The 22,032-nt window shown below is 41.1% G+C and overlaps 1 protein-coding gene across 5 annotated transcripts; it reads left to right on the top strand.

The window, feature by feature from the left end:
• Nucleotides 1–77: 77 nt before the first annotated feature.
• On the top strand, nucleotides 78–21,878 carry dnm3a (dynamin 3a). Of its 5 annotated transcripts, XM_003439738.5 has the most exons (21): nucleotides 274–950; nucleotides 4,956–5,029; nucleotides 5,420–5,569; nucleotides 5,673–5,876; nucleotides 7,054–7,152; nucleotides 7,970–8,130; nucleotides 8,207–8,349; nucleotides 8,430–8,565; nucleotides 8,960–9,027; nucleotides 9,124–9,262; nucleotides 9,363–9,449; nucleotides 9,556–9,626; nucleotides 9,722–9,782; nucleotides 10,452–10,478; nucleotides 11,174–11,287; nucleotides 15,908–16,017; nucleotides 18,651–18,762; nucleotides 19,397–19,558; nucleotides 19,807–20,030; nucleotides 20,132–20,284; nucleotides 21,489–21,878. In XM_003439738.5, exons 1-21 carry the CDS (start codon nucleotides 790–792, stop codon nucleotides 21,520–21,522), a joined length of 2,490 nt encoding a protein of 829 aa, XP_003439786.2. In that variant the 5' UTR covers nucleotides 274–789; the 3' UTR covers nucleotides 21,523–21,878. The 5 variants fall into 5 exon arrangements, with proteins under 5 accessions (XP_013122416.1, XP_005478985.1, XP_013122409.1 ...); XM_013266955.2 differs by lacking the exon at nucleotides 20,132–20,284 and having other exon boundaries at nucleotides 86–950; XM_013266953.3 differs by lacking the exon at nucleotides 10,452–10,478 and having other exon boundaries at nucleotides 278–950.
• Nucleotides 21,879–22,032: the final 154 nt, after the last annotated feature.

Raw genomic sequence — 22,032 nt, 5'->3', positions numbered from 1 at the left:
TTATTTCACCACTAAATGCCTTCACTTTCTCTTTTACTGGCCTGTTTTCCATTGCACTGCACAGTGCTCGCTCCCTGCTCTGGTGAAGAATGCAGCAGCGTTATTTACAGTGGATGAATCGTACACTCTGGTTCTCGTTGCAAGTGTTGAGAGGGCAGCAGCGCAGACCTCCCCACACTGGATACGTGGGATTTTAAATAGCTGAAGGAGTGAATGCTCGCGTGCTCTCTCTTAATTCGGGGTACCTACATAACTGGCTGTGAAGTTTGTCTATCTCCTGTATAAGGGGTGGGGTGGGGGCTGCTGAGTTAAACTTATTTATTGCCGCGCATGCGCACAAAACTGTTCCGTTAGCTGTCAAATCAGAGCGTTTTCTACTGAACAGAGACCAGACGGAGCACGTTGAGCGGCGGCTAACTAATTAAAAATGTCCCGAGTTTGAGGAAAGTGACTCCCGTTACGAATTTCTGGAGTTTTAAAACAACGGAAAATGACTTCAACGAGCTGTTTTCGGAGAGCAGAGGGGCGTGAGTACAAATGTGGACACTATCGTCGTTCCCAGACGCACTAACCAGACCTACTAACGACTGCTTAAAGCTGCGGACCTTTAAAAGTTGACACCGATCTTCAAGAAAACTCTTATTTGCAGTTTTTTAATAACACCTGAGCAATAATAACTCTGGTTACCAGCAGCCACTCACTATGATAGTTACTCTATCAAGTGGTGTAGACTAGAACCGGAGGTAAAGCGGCTTGGCAGGGGCTGGACAGGTAGCTAGTCCTGTTGCGATGGGCAACCGCGGGATGGAGGATCTGATTCCGCTGGTCAACCGCCTTCGAGATGCCCTGAGCAGCGTGGGGGAGAGCTGCAGCCTCCACCTGCCCCAGATTGCTGTGGTGGGCGGCCAGAGCGCAGGCAAGAGCTCCGTGCTGGAAAACTTTGTTGGCAGGTAAACCAAAGATATTCATCTCTATACAACAGAGACTGCTGATACCAAGAGAGCATTTTTATTTGTTTGTTTTATTTAACAGATCTTTTACAGATTAGTCATAACCATTATGAACAAGTTTCATATTCATGACTTTCCCCTAAGTGACTCACTCTTTACTAAAAAACGGTGAAGTTACAATATTATAACTGACGATGATGATTTGAGTCATGCCAAATCTATGAACCATCATGAACCAAATGCTATACTCACCATTAATGAATCAAATTGTGATAACTTAATTAGGCTGATCTAACCCAGTGAGCTTAATGTGGGGTAATGACTACGTTTGTGTGAGACTACTAGGGACACATTACTCGGGTTTGGCATGGCAAAAAATGTACTGTATACACTTTATATACAGTACTTTAAATTTCTTTATATATATTACAGTATATACTTGTTATACACACAGTATTATGCAGAAAATACTGTGATCTTGACCCACCGCTCATTTTTTTTGTTTCTAAGTAGCCAGACTTGTAATTTTTTTAAAATGGTCTTTTGGTGAAAATTGTCCTTTTCCCACCAATTTTCTGTCAATTTCTTGTACCTGACTATTTTCAAAGGTATTGTTTGTCTTCTTTTTTGTTAAGCCACTTAACACATCTTAAAATCACTGGAGCATCCAAAAGGCACCTAAGTAATGAACCAGTGTTGTGTTTACACGTAACAGACGACTTAGCAAAGACTTTAAATTGTATCGTTGGGTATTTTGCTGCTAACAGCCTGTTGCAAAAACACACAGTTTTGTCCAATTTCTTTAGTTGAATCTCCAAAAAATGACAAAGAAGATTGTCAGGCATAAGTAGTATTTTTGCACCAACAAGATGATAGGCCCTTCAGCTGATCCATCTACTGTTCACTGAAGCTTCATCAGAAATGATCTCAGTGGAAAAGTGGCTGTCAATAAGCCATTCCTAATGAAGGGAAACAGGTGGAAAATACTGAGAACTGGATTGAAAGTCAGTGGTAACAAGTCTTTGAAGCGATAAATTCAAATTTTGATTCAAATTGTCATCAATATGTCTGGAGGCAATCAGGAGAGAGGTAAAGCAGTGAGTGTCTACAGTCATCTATAATTTTGTTAAGCTATTCTATTTTATTTACTCTATTTATATAGGTTGTGTTTGTTGTTGTTTTTGCTGTGACACATTAATTTTTCAGTTTTTTGGATAAATGAATTATAGTTTATCTTGTCTTATTCTAATGCAACTTCACAAGCTCCATTTTGCTAAGTACATACAATAAGCATTAGTGAAAATAGTTTCTATCCCAGTAACTGTTGTTACTGCTTTTCTGTGCAGTCATTGGGTTTCAGTACGGTTGCACCTACAGATCAGCTCGCCTATTTTTTCAGCCACAAAACCAGGTTTTGGTAAACTACAGCGGAAAGTGTGCTATGTTCTATGTATTCTGAGTAGTGGGACAAGCTATAAAAAAGCTGTAAGGAACCACATAAAGTAGAACACCCTAAACATAAATAAAACAACTACTTTCCATAGTACTTTCCATCTTTTTACAACGTAGAAGACATTTTCTTTGAATAAGTCACCCTAACCAAGTCAACAGCCTGCATCGTTGTCAGAAAATATGTATTTTTTTATTTAAATAACTTGTTAATTGTATTAAAATACAATTGGTGAGTTTTTTCTGTTGTCAAAACTGTGAAAGAAAAACTTAATACAGCTGTCTGTGTTCATACTTTCTACATCATGGCATCTAGTCTTAAATGCTATGTTGCTAGTCTGGAGTGGTGGATGCCGGGCATGTCGGGATCTGTATGTAAGTAGTCAGTATAGCAGCTTATCTCATAGAGAGGTGTCACTGAATAGGTGACAGTTAATATGACTTCTGAAACACAATCAAAGCAGAATTCTTGCTATCTTGTAAGTCATTAAGTTCATGAAGGTGGAGCTCAACAAGCTTTGTTTTGTTTCATCTTTCTCTGCCCTTTAACAGATTTCAAGGTCCTAAAAATATCCTTGCTTGCTTATGAATAACAGTGTTGTTTGGGTAAAGTTTAAATGCAACTGAGACCATTTGGTGTGTGATGAGGAGACCAAGTACTTCTATCCTGTCCGGAAGGAAAACTGGTGGTTAAGTCAATAGTCTTCAAGCTTCCTGAGACAGTAAAGCTCTGTTAGCTGTAGGAGGTCTCTGCATTGTTCTGATCTGTAGGCTGTCTATGCAATAATCTGTGGCATTCCAGCAGCAGGCTGTTCATGCTTGCTTTCCTGAGGGTGTCCTGATATTTTGTAACATACCTGTTGGACATGAGTATGTTATCAGACTTCTTTTGTGAATGACTGCAACAGCTGTTTAAACTAAGACAGGATGTAATAAAACAAACTTCCTGAATCTGATTTTAATAGGAAAAGGAGTGTTATTTATACCCGGTCCATTTGGTTTCTCTAGAATTAACCCTTTATTTAGCTTTATGATCAAGTCTAATTCATGCAACAATTGACAGCAACAGTCACCTCAGACTGCTTTATTTTGTAAGGTGTTATACCCTATAATATTGGAGAGAAAACCCCAATGATGAGACAATCCTTCGTGAGCAAGCACTTGGTGACAGTGGGAAGGAAGATCTCCCTTTTAACAGGAAGAGACCTCGTTTAAGGAGGAGCAGTTATCTGTTGTGACTTGTTGGGGGTTGAGAGAAAAAAAAAGAGAGAAAAGGCAAGCATAGCAAGACCACGAAACAAAAAGGACAAAGCACAAACTATGGGAGAGGGTAGAAAAAATTTATGACATGTGATAGTTATATTAAAAAAACACACTGGGAGTGAACAAAAGGGAAGTGGAGAAGAAATACTGTGTACCTCATGGAAAGTCCCATGGCAGCCTGAGTTAATAGCAACATAACTAAGGGATGGTTCAGGGTCAGCTGATTCAGTGGAAACTGTTAGCTGTGTTGAAAAGGGAGGCTTTAAGTCTATCTTCTGAACCCAAATTGGGAGCTGGTTCCACAGAAGAACAGCCTAGTAGTAAAGGCTCAGCCTCCCATTCTACTTTTGGAAACTCTAGGAACCACAATTAAGCCTGCAGTCTGACAGAGAAATGCTTGGTTTGGATAATATGGGATAATAGGATTTTAAATTCAACTGGATTTAAAAGAGCGTTAGTGAAAAGGAGATGATATGAGAACCTTCACAGACTCTTTGTAGTCCGTGTTAATACTCTAGTTGCAGAATTTTAGATCAGCTCAAGGCTTTGGGCCGAGTGATAATACAGAATTACAATAGTGCAGCCTAGAAGTAACAGTACAGATGAAAGAAGGCAGTCCTATATATCAGTTTATTGTGTCTGTTAAAGGACATATAGTGGTGAAAAATCACAGGTCTCTTCACGGTATTACTAGAGGCCAGGTTAATACCATCCAGGTTACATATCTGATTATTCCTCAATTCTTCATCTGGTTCAGCGGATTAAATGCTAATAATTTTCTTGGTCTTGGCAAGAACATTGCTGATGTTTTAGGCCAGGGGTGTCAAACACAGGCTCAAACCTGGCCCAGCGGATGGCTTAGATAGACCAGGGAAGTTAAAATTGTAGTGTCTTTTATATCCTCACTTTACTACATAGGTGTACACATGTACTGAAAATTTGATTTCTAGATCTTGACAATTTGTACTGTAACGTAAATTAAAGTTATGCAGTTGCTTTACTGGTCCGGCCCAGGTGAGCACCAACAAAATACATGGGGTCCATGAACTGAAGTGAGTGTGACACCCCTTTTTTAAGCAGTATGGCAACTGAACTAAACCTAATACTGGGTGCTATTGTGTGTAATGCTATAAAGGTACTCCCTAAATACTTTCAGTTTAATGGTCATATCTGTGGGCAAAGTATGTAAAATTATTAATATGGTGGGGTGTAAAGTTAATGTTTTATATTTGGTTTGGAGGTGGCGGGTAAGATGAATCAGCACCAGTAATAATTTTATTTTTCCTCTAACAGAGACTTCCTTCCGCGGGGTTCAGGAATTGTTACTCGGAGACCTTTAATTCTCCAGCTGCTCAGTGATAACACAGGTAAGAAAGCTCATAGGGATGTCATGCTGTAGCATTTCTTTAAAACTGGCACCAGATGGCAGTATGGTGTCTTATGATGACTGTGACTCATAGAGTCCTGCTTTTTATTGCCCTTTTCTATAAAAAAGAGGATTGGCATGATGGATAGCATTTTATTTTTCTCAGAAACAGTCATAGTATTTTAAGACAGCTGCTAGAAGAAAACAGTTGCAAGCAAAATTGGTTATACTGAAAGTTAGTGCTATATTATTGTGTTAGCCAGTTGACTAATTTTATAGATTTGGTGGACTAGGCAGAGTTTTTCCAAAGATACTGTAAAGCTAAGATGATAATATGAGCCTCTTATTGTTTAGGTGCTGCATGTATTCAAATGCTCTGTGTCTCCCCCAGAGTATGGTGAATTTCTACATTGTCAGGGAAAGAAGTTTACAGATTTTGACGAGATCCGCAAGGAAATCGAGACAGAAACACGCAGACTTACGGGATCTAATAAAGCCATCTCTCCTGTTCCCATCCACCTACGGATCCACTCACCACATGGTAGCGTGCAGGTCCTTGTGTTTTACTTCCCCCACTTAACTTACGTTTAGTCTAGTTCTTAAACAAACCTTATGTCCATGTGTGTTTATTTGTATGTGTACAGTGCTGAATCTGACTCTTGTAGACCTGCCTGGCATCACCAAAGTGCCTGTAGGCGATCAGCCAACAGACATAGAGTACCAGGTACGAGACATGATCATGCAGTACATCTGTAAGGAAAACTGTCTCATACTGGCTGTCACACCTGCCAACACTGACCTGGCCAACTCTGATGCACTTAAACTGGCCAAAGATGTTGACCCTCAAGGTAAGCCCTGTGACTGTGAATGTCCTGCTGTTTTTAAATAGTGACATTATTAAAATATGAAGAAGAAGAAGGGATGTTGCCTAAGAGCTTATTAGAAGTAAAGATGGGTAGAGGTTCCCAATCGACATAAAATTGTGTGAAAGAATTTTGGAATTGTTTCTTTACATAACAATGCGAAGACTACAGCAGAATATCTCATCATCTACAGCATATAACATCATCAAATGTTTCTGAGAAAATGGAGAAATATCTGTTTGCAAAGGATAATACAGACAATTTGTTCTGGATCCCTAGCACTCAATTAAAAACAGGCATGATTTTGTTATAGAAATCACTGCATGAGCTCAGTAGCATTTTCCAGAAATCACTAGAAAACTTTCTTTTGGTTTTTTTTTAAGTTTTTGCAATTTTTGCACACTTGCACTTTATGTTATATGTAGCACCATGGTCTTGGAGGAACATTGTCTCACTTCACTGTGTACTGTACCACTGCAAATGGTTGAATTGACAATAAACCCATTTGACTTGACTTGACTTGAGAGGGACCTTCCAGCCTATCAGGACTCAATTCAATCATATATGGAAAGACAGAATGCTGATAGATACGTGCAGGTTTTAGAGCAACAGAAATTCCCATCCAGACAGTGTCTTTTTCAGGCCTTACAAAGACCTTGGACCTTCCAGACCTTCCAAGTAACACAATACTAACCTTATACTGGTTATACCAATACTTATGCAAAACAGCATGGCTTTGTAGCCCAGAGTTTTCACCAGCTGAAAACATATGGCACATCGAAGAATACAACAAAGAAGACCAGGGACTGTTGACTGTTGACCTAGAATCCTTTTTCAGACAAGAATAGGACAACATTTTCTTCCAAAAGTCCAGCAGCTGCTCTCTTCAGTCCCTAGATGTTTATAGACTGTTGTTAAATGAACAGGGGATACTACACAATGGTGCCAACTCTTTTGAGTTGATGTGTTGCTGCCATCAAATTTAAAATAACTTTCATTTTTCTTAAAATCATACATTTTCTCAGTTTAACCATTTGAAAACTTTTTGATGCTCTGTTGTTAATAAAAGATGGATGGATGGATGGATGGATGGATGGATGGATGTTATATTCCTTATTCACATTTGTATGGAAATATGCATGTTTTTTTCTCTTCTCTTTAGGGCTGCGCACAATAGGTGTAATCACCAAGCTGGACCTGATGGATGAAGGAACAAATGCCAGACAAATACTAGAGAACAAGTTGCTTCCTCTACGCAGAGGTGTGTTGCTTGTGTGTGTGTTCTTGCTCAGTGTGCTATCAAATCGCAATAGAGACTCTCTGGAGAGGATTGACATAATCATTGTGTATTTTATTACCAGCCACAAGCTCACTCACAGCCAAGCACAAAGATAACTTTAGCTCTTTACGTGACATCACTGTAGTCCCATTCAGTGTGTGCGTGTGTGTGCATGTATTCTATGTATGCAGCAAGAGATAAAGAGTAAGAAATGGATTATTGATGGTGTTGGTTTGTGTATCAGCCAGAAGTGTAGAGTCTGACAAGTGGGAACTGATAGGCACCAGCCCAGCTGTTAGCTTAGAAAAGTTTGTAATTTGTGTCTGTGAGAGAGCGGAAGAGACGGAGGCCTGGAATAGGGCAATGCAGGCAGCTCCCTGGGCAGTGTACAGACTGGCTAAAGCACCACCAGGTGCTGGTTGCTTCATGCTTCTCCTACAGCACTAATGCATTAGCCATGGAAGCCCTCTGAAATAATTCCGCCGGTAGCAGCATTGAGCTGAAGTATTAGATATGAAGCCTAGTGCTATTATATCTATTACTGTACCAAATAGGCAATTTGGTCTGCCCCTCACAATCCGCCCTGCTGTTACAGAAACACACACATTTCCTGCTTGTATGCTACAGTTATAATGGAACAAATGGTGGTCTGGGAAGAGTTCCCAGGCACCCTCCAGAAAATGCGAATTGAATCCATCTTACATCAGAGGCCTGTAATTCCTCCTTCCTGTTAGTGCACATTGTCATCCTTATCCTTACATATCTTTTTATAATTTCCCTTTCAACTTCTTCTCCCCAGGTTACATAGGGGTGGTGAACCGTAGTCAGAAGGACATTGATGGGAAAAAGGACATTAAGGAAGCTCTGAGGGCAGAGAAGGAGTTCTTCCTGTCCCACCCAGCCTATAAACACATGTCTGAAAAAATGGGAACACCTTATTTACAAAGAATACTCAACCAGGTTCAAAATGTGAACTTTTAAACAGAGAAATATTACATTATGTGCTTGTGTTATTACTAACAATATTTGTTTTCAGCAACTGACAAACCACATTCGGGACACACTGCCAGCCTTCCGTAGTCATCTGCAGAGCCAGCTTCTGGCATTGAAGAAAGAAGCTGAAGATTACATGCAGTTTAATCCAAATGACTCCGCACGAAGGACCAAGACATTGCTACAGTGAGTCAGTCAATCTGTCTATACATATTCTGTGTATATATATTTCTGTGTTTTTCATGGCCTGCATGTTTGTCTTTTAGATTAGTTCAGCGCTTTGCTGTTGACTTTGACAAGCTGATTGAGGGCTCAGGTGACAAAGTAGACACCGTCAACCTGTCCGGAGGAGCTAAGATCAATCGAATCTTCCATGAACGTTTCCCCTATGAACTAATCAAGGTGTGTGTGTGTCAGAATGAGAATCAGAAACAAAGTACTTTATTCATTCCTAATTATGTGGTTACAGTTGCTCCAACACAATAAGAACAGTTACAGACTGGACAAAATTAAATAATACAATGTATTACAAAGTTACAAATATAAGAAATAGGTCCAATATATACAAATAGCTTCTAGAATAATACAGAGATTTCATATATATGATTGGCATCATTTCATGTGTGTGTGTGTGTGCCTTGTTTATTTTTTCGGATTATGAGGTTTATGGTTTTGGTGATTGGTTTATGTTTTTCGGGCACCTGCATTTCCTTTAATAAGTGTAATGATAAACCAAGTTGCTCCTTAGCCAAGTGCTGTTTTTTATGAAGTACTGTGCATCTTTGCATGTCTTAAGATCGGGTCTGATGAAGGGAAGCTGCGGACGGAAATCAACTATGCCATCAGAAACACCCATGGTGTCAGGTTCAGTACAGTAGCAGAGTGTCAAGAGATTTTGGTCGGTTTTTTTGGTCTTTTTTTTGTTTTTCTACTGTAACATCTTATATTTTTTCCCTACAGGACGGGTTTGTTCACTCCTGACACGGCCTTTGAAGCCATAGTAAAGAAACAGATATCGAGGTTAAAGGGGCCATGTGTTAAATTTATTGACATGGTCAGTCAGGAACTAACCACCACTGTGTACCAGTGTATTGACAAGGTATGAATACTCTTGTTTCGTGTATTTGTGTGTTGCTTTCTACACTTCATGGTGTAGTAACTGTGTCATATCTCATTTGTGGTCTGTTTTTACTCTGTAGCTCAGTTCCTTTCCCAAGCTGCGAGATGAGACAGAAAGAATTGTTACCACTGAAATTCGAGAACTAGAGACTAAATGCAGAGACCAGGTAATCCATATTTGTATAAGGGATGAATTGTTTTGGATTACTCAGTTGCATTCTTATGTTGTGTATTGTTTTGTTTCATGAGTTAACATATGTTCGCACTGTCCAGGTCATGTTGCTTATTGACATACAGCTAGCCTACATAAATACCAAACATGAAGACTTTGTTGGCTTCAATAAGTGAGTCTCCACATCACCTTTAAGATTTCTAGCTAATAATAAGCATCGTTAATTATACACTATATTATATAAGACTTGCTTTTCATTCCTCTTAGTTCCCCCCAGATGCACAATCACAGCAATACCAAGATTGCTGCACGGATGGGAGGAAACCAGGTGAGAGTCTAAATGGCTTGGCTTAATAAAATGAACCAGGGAGATAAAGATCATGAAGCCCTAAAATGCAAATGAAGGCATTCTGAGACAGTTTGTCAGTTGAACCAGTCCATTGGTCCTTAGCTCTGCTTTTGTCTGAGTTAAAGCTCCTGACAACTTAATTATTATTAATTATTATCAGTACAAGGAATCTGCAAAAATACAAACAAAATTCAAACACATTTCATTAGCACCATCAGCTTCAGGCTAGTAAAATAAGATGTCTATTTCTTGCTTTTATTTTTCTTTAGGGTTCAGAATTTGACAGCATATGCAAGCATATCTGTGTGCCACAGCAGAAATAAGACATTTTAGTCTCTGTCTGTTAGATTTATATGCAGACATATTTATGTGACACATTTTAATTTAGCAGTGATAATTAAATACACATTTTTACTATAACTGAAACATTGATATGTGATGTTGTTAATATTTGCTAAACAGCAGTTAATTTCAACCACAGCTTCAAAGGTAAATAAAAACATAGTTATTTTCAAAGTCCCCAGTGATGCTTTGCTAATAGTTAACTGTTAAATTTAATCATTGTTGGCGCCATCCCCAAAAATTGTCATATAATGAAAAAATTAACTCCATCTTTCTGTTGCTGCTTCATCTCCTGTTTTTCTCTAGGGTGTGGCGCCTCATTCAAGTCTAATAGTAGGAGACCCGTTTCTTTAAATCTTCTCACTCACTGCTGCCTCTGCTGGCAATATGTGTGCACAGCGGTGAAGCTTAAGGGTTGTGGATTGGCATGCTACTGATTGCAGCAAACACAGCAAAATGGCTCCTTGTAGCTTTAATAATCACATCTTTCATCATCTGCAACTTTCTCAGAAAGTGTTTTTTCTTTTTCTTGTTCAGTCTGTGCTAATCTTATAATTTCTCTTTCACAGTTCCCCCACTGTAAAAATATACATTTGCAGGAAGTATATGTTATCTTGGTATAATATGTCTCATTTCCTATAACTTGACACATCTTTCCTTTACAGTGCCTTTGTCTGTCACCTTTGACCGCTTTTCCTGTTTTCTCCCAAATTTGAACAGCCAGGCTCTGATTTCTGTGCTTGCTCGACCGTCTTTACCCTTTTAGGTTCTTTTAAACACCTGTGCAAGCTGTTTTTCAGTTAAATATTTTGTTGATTGCATCACTGTGTATCTCACAAATGTCTAACCCGCACAAATGTTATTTTTTCCTCCAGTGTCAGCTGTTTCTGACTTTTACTCTTGTTTTCGTCAGCACAGTCTGCTCTCATTGTATGACCTGCTTTTCATGCTTTCATGTGAATTGTGCCTTGCTGTGAACAATTTTCTGTTTTGTTGCCTTCTGAGCTTCTTACCCTTGACTGTTGCAGGTCATACGCAAGGGTTGGCTGACCATCAACAACATTGGCATCATGAAAGGTGGAGCCAAGGAATACTGGTTCATACTTTCTGCAGAGAACCTCTCATGGTTCAAGGATGACAAGGTAAGGCCTTCACATTTATTTAATGACAAACTGAATTTAATATCTATTATCAAGATGAATTACACTTCAAATATTTTATTTATATAGTCCAAAACACAGAAATGCACTTAAGCCATCATCAGTTTATTCAAATAAATCCTAGTTTGAAATAATGTGTTAATTGGTCATTTTAGAGAGGCAAAGTAAAATTGATCATCTGTTCAGATCACATTCTTTTTAAAAAAATGAAGTAGGTGGCAGAGATTATCTTAGTGGCCCTCTGCTCTGATGTCAGTGGGGCTGCCATCTGTCTGCCTGTCTGTGCCTGCTGTACAGGAGCAGAAGGTCTGCACAGCAAGTGTAGACAGGCAGACACACCACAACAGTCTCATCCTGTCACAGCTGATGTCATGGGAAGAGGGAAGGGCAGAGTAGAGGGAAAGAGATCAGAGAAGGGGAAACACATTGGAGCATTTCTCTATGGATAGAAACAAGCACCTGTAAACATTCACATCTGGATGAAAACTCTACGGCTGGATAGTTAACATTTGTGACTGTGAACGTGATAAAGAAACTCAGTTGAATTGTTTGACAGACTGAGAATTGAGTGTTTTTTAGCAACAGTATGTTGATTGTTTTACAAATAAGTTATTGTTCTTGGTAACCACACTAAAATAGTTTGAAGGTTTAAACTAAACAAACAGTGACATCATTCTAGTCACAACTAAAAGCACATCGTTAACCCCCTTCTCTCTGTCCAGCTAACTCTTGCTGTTCTCTCCTACCACCTGGACCTGTAATTGAACCCCGCCATTTCCTCCATTCATTCCTCTGACACCCCCCTTCCCATTCGTGCTGCTGTCCCTTCAGTCTTCCCCCTTGCTCCCCCCTTTTCTTCCTCTTCTGGGAGTTTAGGCATTTGGAGCGGCTCACTCTGACACAGCTGGAGCTGCCCCAAGCCAAACTGAGACTCACACACATACACACATGCACACACAAACGCACTCAGTGGACAGGGTTGTATATACAGTATACAGTACACATGCAGACTCTGATGTAAACAAAGTGACATGCAAATAGTGGAGAAAAATATACACTCACTCAGACAGACACATGGTCACTTTTCAGATAAACACTGGATCGCTTGAACACTGTGTTCCAAACATAGCCCCAGGCATTCATATTATACACACAGTGTTTTAGGTTTCCTCTTGCTGTCATTCCCTTACTAAGCATCTGCAAATCAACTCAGTCATACAAAGACTTTTTTGCACACTGGCAAGAAGTAATACAGCTGCAGGCAAGTAATCATCTGTTGACCACATCAGAGCAGCAAGCTGGTTCTCTGCTGATGATCAAAATGAGACATGTATGCTTCACTACATGGATTAAAGCTACTATAAGAATTAAAATAAAAAAAAAATCTTTATACACTTTTGCTATGGTTGTTTAATCTTTGCACCTCATCACCATGTTTATCACTTGTTTATGTCTTTAGAAGGCCTGGGTGCATTTTAAGTCACCCATGGTATCACAGGAGATGAGATTTACTGATTTTTTTTATGTGCACATAGACATACACACAATCGCGTAAGCCAAACTCTTGCTTCTTCTCCCTCACAGCTCACAGTTCCCGCTCTCATAACCCCCCGCCCACACCACCTCCACACATTACTTTTTTCTTTGACTGCTGCCCCCCCCCCAACACACACACACACTTATTTTTTTTCTTTCTCTTGCCTCTGTTGCCTTTTACTCCTCCTTTCTCTCTCTCCCTCTCTCTGTCTGTCTCACCCTCTTTCTCTTTCTCCCCCTTTCTGTGGTTGGCAGTCTCCCTGGGACTGTGCACATTCCTGGCTGGAAAATCTGAAGCTTTGTCCAAACACCAGCTTCCAAGATCTGCCCAGAGAAATCCCACATGGCTGTTTCTACACTGCAGACCTCCCCTTTTGACTCCCCCTCTCTCCTCTCAACTACTCCACAGTCTTGCTCCCAAAAACCCCTCTTCCCCCCTCTTCATCCCCCAAAACTCCCCTGCCACCCTCCCCTCATCATCTCTGTGTTGATTGCTTCCATGCACACAGTTTTAACCTGTTTGAATTACATCTTCATTCTATTATATATGTACCCTGCACTGACCTCATGCTGAAAGTGCAGCTTAACAGTTCAGAGTTTAATCTTCACAGCACATTGAGCAGACAAACATTCCTTCACCCCTCGACTGCCAAAACTCCACCAGGGAGCTGAAGAAAAACAGACGGCTCATGCCTATACATTTAATCTACATGCGCTCCTCTGTGTGTATGCATGTGAGGCCTATCTCAGGTCCATTAGCCTCTAGGAAGGGGGGACATAGCTTCAGACACAGCAGCTCTGATGTATGATCCTTCACGACCACCCTGACACCACTGGGATTACGACACACACTCACACATAAATACACAAATGTGTATACAAAGCAATGCCACAATGTCCTTTAACCACAAGAGCAATCATATTGCAAAGCAGATGCACATGCAAAATGTGTGAGGCAATCTGTGGAAAAAGTTAGGTTAGAGCTTTTCTGCAGTTGCTGTGTGCAAAATAAGCTCAGCTCATTAGCTGATTTGTAGCCTTCTTAGTTTGTAGCCCTAAAAGACAGGAAAAACAGTCAAGTTATACTTCACATGTGTTATTCTCACTAGTTAACAAAGACAGTTAATTCAAGCTGACAAATACCACAAAATGGATGAGAGATTGTGCAACGTAGTATAGAGCTGGTCACAGTGATTGAAGAAATGAAAGCTGGTGATACTATATGCATATTTAAAGGCACTTGTACGTCTGCAAGCGAGAAACATCACAAAATAATAGACCTTATATTTGCCAGCATAGACTATGTGCAGTTTTCATCTTCTCTTTTGTATTTGTAGATGGCATTAGTGTAAGCTGCTGATGCACTTCCTTGCACAGTCTAACCAATGTGCAGACTACTGTACACCAGTAAGATCCTGAACAGGTAGTCTGAACACTGGGATGACGGAGCAGGACCCTTTCTCGTTTGTGTTCGGCCTTGCCTTTTCCATCTCTGGTTGTTTTCTTGCAGTCCTGCATGAGGCGGTGGAGAGTTGACAAAAGGTTTCCTCTGTTTTTCTCATCTTTCTTATCCGGTCTCAATGCTGGGTCGTAGGGCAAGACACACACATCAGACATCCACTCCTATGGGCATCTCTCCTTCAGACATGTTAGTGTACCTTGATTCGGTTGTCCGCAGGGCTGTGTCCCGATGTAGTATCCAGTCTTGACGTGGCACATTCACCCATTCAGCCAGGGATCTGCCTGTTCACTCAGGGAAGGCATAAGGAAATAAGGGGAGTGAGAGAAGGAGAGAGAGTTAGGGAGGAACTTAGCAGCCATATATGGGTTGATGGGACCCATGGGGGAATCAACTTTGGAGTGGTCTGGAGTTTCTCCCCATTTCTTCTTCACAATCGCTCCTGCTTTCTATGTTCCTCAACATTTCCTTGTCTACTTTTGCGAAATTCACCTCCCTCTGTCCACGTCTATCCCTCCGCTTCCTTTCTTTCTCATCTCTACTTTCTATTTCTACCCCATCGGAGCACCCTATACTCACTCCGGTCTCCTCCCTCTCCGTCTAAAGCGATCCCAGATGTTGCTGTATGAGCGCCAATCGCGTTCTGTCATTTTTTTTCAACCTCTGTTACAGGAAGTGGGCCCCTTTGTAAAAAAAAAAAGGAAAGAGGAGCAAAGGAAGAGAGTCGTAGGGTTCAGGGGAGCACTGAGAGAAAGACTGATGACCAAAATGTACTTCCAGAATAGTCGCCTCTCATTTCATTCGTGCAAGTGATCAAACGCATGATCACATATTCGAATCTACACATTGTTGAAAAACGCTCTTCTGCGTTAGGTATTCTTTCTCTGGTGGTCACTTTTTTCTTTGAACTCTCCATCCATCCGTGGCTGTACCTATAACCAGCCTTTATGGAAGGCCCTTTCTCAAAGGCTAGACAGAAAGAGCAGGCTGGAGAATAGAGAGACGAGGGGGAAGGGCTTGACTTTAGGAGAAATGTTGTGTTAGAGCTCGAGTCTGAGTAATGACTTTCACATGTGGCCCGGCCTCTCTCCCTCTTTTTTTCATACTACTTCTCTCGTTCCCTCCCTCCTTGCTTCACTTTTCTGCATCCTGCCTCCATACTGTCTGGTTCTCCTCACACTAGCCGCTCCACTCCTCCAACTGTTCTCCGTCATTCATAAGTCCCCATGGTGATGACAGACTATAGACTTATGGCATCTCTCCCCCTCCCCCACTGATTCTCCTGAACTAGTTTGTGAGTTGTTAATGTGAGTCAGTCTGACAGTCAGACACATCATCTTATATGAACTCGGATGCACTCCTAGCACAATGTTCCACATCTCCATTTCGCCTTGCCTTCTGACACTTTTCCCATTACAGTTCATGTCTCTTGGCTCCACTTTCTTCTCTAGGTGCACGCTAAGAAATATTTACTACCAGACACATGCGAACTGGCCTTAGTCTCTGGTGGTTTTTGCTATCAACGCTGTTATTACCTCTATGGTGTCGTATATTACTCTGCATACCAATGTCAAAATTTTATCTTTTCATATTCTGTCTTTTTTCAGGAGAAGGAAAAGAAGTACATGCTTCCACTGGACAACTTAAAGCTCAGAGACGTGGAAAAGGGCTTCATGTCCAGCAAATATGTTTTTGCTATCTTCAACACAGAGTTAAGGTTTGTGTGTGGTTGGAGGCGTGTGCTTTTTCATATGTGCCTATTTGGTGAGCGAATGCGTGAGTCAGAAAAGGGAGTTCTGTTCTTGTCACCTGCTCGATGAAACTTTGGTGATATTTTACGAGGGTGGACATGTCGGAGGAGGAAAGGGAGGAGATGTCAGAGTGGCGTTTTGCCCTTCCGCCGACCTCTTCCATTCAACTTTGCCACCGGAACCAAAAGGGATATCCAGCGGGTACTGGAGCGGATGCAGTTTTTTTTGCTCTCTAAGTATATGCCAGGCTTTTGAGGGCAGAGCTAGGTTTTGGGTTTGCTGAGTTTATGTGTGTGAAACAGATTGAGAAGGACAGAGAGACAAAGGGAAAACGTAAGAGACAAGAGAGAGAGAGTGTTTAGGAGCTGGAGCTGACCCAAAGCCTGGCTGATTGTACCAGAGCATGTGGGCTTTGTTTATAATGCTTTGCTATGCTACATTCGGACACACAAACTGAATTCATAAGTGCGTGTGTGTGTGTGTGTGTGTGTGTGTTTCTACATGTGTGTATGTGCCTTTGCAAAGAGCGCGCATATAGACCACAGCATACCGACGGCAGGCTCATTAAGCAGCTAATCAAAGCCAGAGAGCTTGGATCAGAGATGAGGCTGCTCTTGTTTGGAAAGAATTGCTCGACTCACCACAAAAAGGAGGGAGAGGGAAGAACTGGAAGGGTCGGGGGGAGAAAGAAAGCAGCAGAGAGAGAGAGAGAGAGAGTATCAGAGCCATTGGCCAGGAATGTGTCAAAGTCTGTCCTGTGGCGCCCCCCATCCAACCCCTCTACCCCCCCTTTCCTGCGCCCTCACTCTGTTTCTCTTTCTGTATTTGTGTGTGTGGCTTTGTCCCTGTCTGACAGTAATCAAAACCTCAGGAAACTCTTCAAATCTAAAGCAGTCATAGCGCTGCAGAAATTCCTTCAGATTAGTGAAAAAGCTCGCAGTGAGCTGAGGAGAGAGCATAAAAAAAGGACGTTTAAAACAAATGTTGGTGTAAGTGATAAATCAACATAGAGAACAATTTTCTTATGCGCTCGCTGGTGTAAACGAATGTTCAGTGTCCTGATCTTAGTGTAATAGCACTCCAGTATTGTCATGGTTGGCCTGGCTCCACGTCTGTTAGCCACCACACCCTGATTTATTAGCCTCACCCATACTAGCCCAGTTATAAGCACACAAACTAAAAGCCTATTTCTTCATCGCTCTGTATACCTCTCTGTCACCACAGTGTAGTTTCTCCGTTTCTGCTGTCTCTTGTTCTCACACACAGTCTTCACATTTTTGAGGTTAATTGCTACGTGTTCTGAATGTGAGAAGGGAACAACAAAAGGGGGGAAAAAAACAATTGAGTGATTAAAGAAAAATGTTTAACAGATGGGCCAAGGCCTGCTCCAGATTCTTTACTTGTTTCTTACTTTGTTACTAAGCGTTGAGATGTTAGATGATGTGAAGAGGGACGTGAGAGGACAAACAGAGAGCAAGCTGAGTTTGGGTATGAATCACGGTGAAAAAATACGTGATGATGATGATAAGGAGATAAGCTGCCGTGAATAAGGTCATGTGAAGCATTGCGTTTGGGAAGCAATAAATGATGTATGTGTTATATGTGTGCTGTGTATGTGAGTATGTATGTTTTAATCTAGTTGCAAGTGCCTGCGTCTGTCTTTATGCCCTTTAGATCTGTAAGTGTGCACCATGTTACATGGGGAGGGTTGCCTACTTGAAAGTGTAACAGAGACGTGACACACATCAGTTTACATAGAGCCTGATAGCTTCTGTTACCCGTGTATCACTTGATTTATACTTTTATTTTTATTATTATTATACAGGATGCAGTAATGGGACACAGGTCAGCCAGTGCTCCGTTTAAACAAAGTAAATTTAAAAAGATTCCATTGGCTGATTTTACAAACAAATTTATCAGCATGAACGAGAAATATTTGCAGGACACACTGCACATTGCTTTACAAAGTAGATTGAATAATACGGTACCCAGACTGACAAACAATAAAACTGTTAAACATTTGTTATGGAAACACGAGAAATTATTTTTTCAGTACAAACAAAATGCTACTTTTGTTTGGTTCACACAAAGACTGTATATAAAGATATATATACAGTCTGTGGGTTAGCGCATGAAGGCATCCTTGTGCCAGTAACATTTCACTTTTGTACAGATTGTGTCAGAGGCTGAGTAAATAATATTTATATATTGAGAATTTCGAACACAAACAGTGAAATCATCCAGGTGGCCTTGATGTTCTCTTTTAAACACTACACCCTAGCTGATAAGTTTGCAACTAGAACTAAAAGTTTGGCTTAACACAGGCCTACACAGAGTTCACAAGAAAAGGTTAAAGTTCCTGTTATGGATAATAGTTCTTGTATACGTTCATCAGAGTTCATATGAAACACATCGGAAAATGTGTTTGGTACGAACTGTATATTTTCTTAACCGTAAGGTAAGCACTGAGCCAGTCTCCCCTACAACGTATATAAGGTTTTGTGTATATTACTCCGTATTGCAGAAAGCTCCCTTGAGTTAAAAGTGTTATTGCTGTATATTTTTTGGACATTTCTGACAGGATTGTAATGAATTGCAGGAATGTGTATAAGGACTACAAATGCCTGGAGTTGGCCTGTAACTCTCAGGAGGAGTTGGACAGCTGGAAGGCTTCTCTGCTACGGGCCGGAGTCTACCCTGAGAAAGTTGCTGTTAGTACTTTGACCCCTAATTCAACGTAATTAAACCCAGTCCTGACCTTAGCTTTGGGGAACTGCACCTGTCTGCACCTTACCTTTGAGTTATATGCACTCATTGGCTTTGCTAACCTTAAACCCTGTCTGTAACCCCTTACCCCTCTCTCTCCATGTTCCCCTTTCTCTCCCCCTGCCAAAGAGAAAAAGCAAGTCCCCCACCCCTTCCATCCCGCTCTGTCGTTGGCTCTTTAGTACAGAATTCTTGGTCCATGATGTCACTACAATATGTGTGTGTGTGTGTTCTGGTCTGTTTCTAATCAGCAGTTCCTCGTCCCTCACACACTCCCCCTTTTTTTCTTCTGCCCATTCCTCCTTGACTCCTTCTTTTTTGTTCCCTGTGTTCGACTCTCCTTGTTCTTATCCTATCAAATGTGTTTCTTCTTGTCACTAACATGGAATAGATGTGGCCACTAAATATAAAAGAAAGCTTTGTCTCTTTACACATCTGTATTTGTATAAAATTACTAGCTGTGGTATATCAGCAGTCCCTGTAGCACGCCACATTACACCGTAGATTACTGCTTAAATGGGTTGTCTGTATAGTGTTAAGATGTATGTATATGTCCCAACTTATGTGTCTTTTACTAAGGTGGATGGGCAGGGAAACGGACCTCCTGAAAACCTCTCAGACCCCCAGCTGGAACGTCAAGTGGAGACCATTAGTAATCTGGTTGATTCCTACATGGGCATCATCTATAAGACGGTCAGGGACTTAATGCCGAAGACCATGATGCACCTCATGATCAACAGTGTAAGCTCTCCAGACCACACTTTTAACTGTTATTTTTACTTTTTTGGCGCAGCAAATCCTTTTCACTTTTTTTTTTCTACGTTTTTTGTTTTTTTCCATTCACAATTTGAAATTCCACTTGATCCATATCCTGACCAATAGAAAAAAGACCCCTTAACAATGTAGATTAGTTCTGAATTAGAATAAAATATCACTTCACAAAGTCTACATTTTAACTTCTCACAGTAGTTTATAATCCCTCTCTGTAGGTGAAGGAGTTCATTAGCTCCGAGCTCCTGGCCCAACTCTACGCTCTGGGAGAATGCTCAGCTCTGATGGATGAGTCACCAGAGCAGCAACAGCACCGAGTTGAAGTGCTCCAAAAGCACGCTGCCCTGAAGGAGGCGCTCGCTGCCATTGGAGAAATCTCCACCTCTACCTGCACTACCCCTTTGCCTCCACCTGTGGATTCTTCCTGGATAAAACCATCCAGGTGCAAATGTACACATATACATAGATGGATTCATTGAAACAAATCTGTGCAACCTATCACTTAAGCTTCTCTCATCTTCTGCTTCTGCTTCTCTTGCCAAGCCTCCCTAAAAACTCTGCAGCCAGCGGTAAGCCTGGGATCCGTAGCCATGCTCCACCTGTTCCTCGGGTGCCCAGCGCTGGACCCAAAAGCTCCCCTAATGGCTCTCGGCAGCCCACTAGTCAACAAAATCGTACCCCAGCCTTGGTGCCAAGGTGACTGTGAAACCAGAGAGATTAGCCCATGAAACCTGACCTGTTGTATAAATGATGACCTCTAGGCTTCGCCAAGCCTGGCATTTATGCATACACATGCGCACACATGCAAAATCAAATGTTCCTGTACAAAGGCACAGGGTTAGAAAAAGTTGTTATTTGAGCTGGGTGGGGGTCTGCTGGAAAATGTGTTTCTCATATTCTCCTTCCCATCAGCCTCAGTAGACAAGACTTCTCCGCATGCAGCTTTCTACTGGAGCCAGATACAACAGGCTGAGCGCCCTGTCAACTTTTCATCTTTCTCTCTGTCCTTCATTCCCCCTTTTTCTTCTAGCATGCATTTGTTTTATTGCCTTCCTCAGTTTCCCTCATGCAATAACCATTATTTTTCCTTTTGCCCATACCTCTTTTTCTTCTACTTTTTCTTTACTTCTCCTCTTTCACTGGTTCCTCCCCTGCTTTTGGCCCGTCTCTCCTTTTTCTCTCTGCCTCATTTCCTCTGTGCTCTCCAATGGTTCTTTAGGTTCTTTCCCTCATACACTCTCTTTCCTTGCCTGAGTCTTTCCATCCAGCCTAATGCTTGTCTGGCTCCCCTATAGATATAGAGTACATGGGACACGATCTTACTGTAATCAGTCTTGTACTTGTACTCTACTTGTATCCTCTGTGCAGCTTTATGAGTCTTGCCTTTGTATGCATTTTCTCATCATTATAAAGTCTATTTAGCCGATCATGTGTGGAGCTATGGGCAAATAAAAACACAGTAAAGAAATATAGAAATATGTAATTTATAACTTGAAATTAGGAACAACTGAAAGCCCCAGCTGGCACTGCTATACTTGGATCAACTCTTTGCTAATAAGGCATCTCCTAATTCATGAACATCTTTATCCAGGGTTCAGAATGATCTTATTCCTTTATTTATTTAGGAAGGCTGAATGTATAAAGCTTATAAAGTCCTGACTGCTTAGCCCCAGACTGTACCTCTCTGCAGATGAACTAGAAATTTAAATGTGGATGATACAGTGAGAGACAGCACCGTCCCATCAGAGATACCATGTCCTCAAAATCATGCAGAAGTCTATATATTCCTTTCAAATTTTGAAAGATGTTATAAGATGTAATGTAGAGAAACGTTTATAGAAACTTTGCTAATATAATAATAAACCATATAGTAATGTCTTTGATCTAATATTGTCTCCAGGAGGCTTCCCCCAGCAATCCCAAGTGTGAAATAAGCCCCCTCTGCTCTGAACTCCATTACCCATCTGCCCCCATGGTCCTTTCAGCTGCAGCTGACTGCTACCCAGAGACACTCCTGACCTGCATGATGTATAATACAGCTGAAGCACGATGATGGGCTTTTCTCTGTCTCCTCTGGGAGCTGCTGTCTGCGAAACTCACTCCATCCTGAGCCTGTTTTGTACATAATATCAACGGCCACAAACGCTGGAATGTGCACAACTGTCTACTGGCTTCTCTCAAGTGCCTGAACCTTTTGTAGATAAAAATATCAATCTGAATTATTATACTGAAAAGAATATACATGCACTGTTTCTATTGTCCGTGAATAAACAGCTATTTTATTTTTGAATGCATGTGCAAATGTCATTATTTGGAAGCTAGCTATCGCTGACTTGACCAGCATTAGTGTAAGCAGATTCCTATGGGTTCAGTGGCCTACATGGTGTTAATATCAGCTAACTCAAAACCTTAGAAATTACCTTATGGGGCTGCAGTGGTCTCCA

This window comes from Oreochromis niloticus, linkage group LG23 (assembly GCF_001858045.2).
Source record: "Oreochromis niloticus isolate F11D_XX linkage group LG23, O_niloticus_UMD_NMBU, whole genome shotgun sequence".
Taxonomy (NCBI): Eukaryota; Metazoa; Chordata; class Actinopteri; order Cichliformes; family Cichlidae; genus Oreochromis; species Oreochromis niloticus.
The sequence above is the reverse complement of the archived record's forward strand: the minus strand, read 5'-3'. Positions and strand labels throughout refer to the sequence as shown.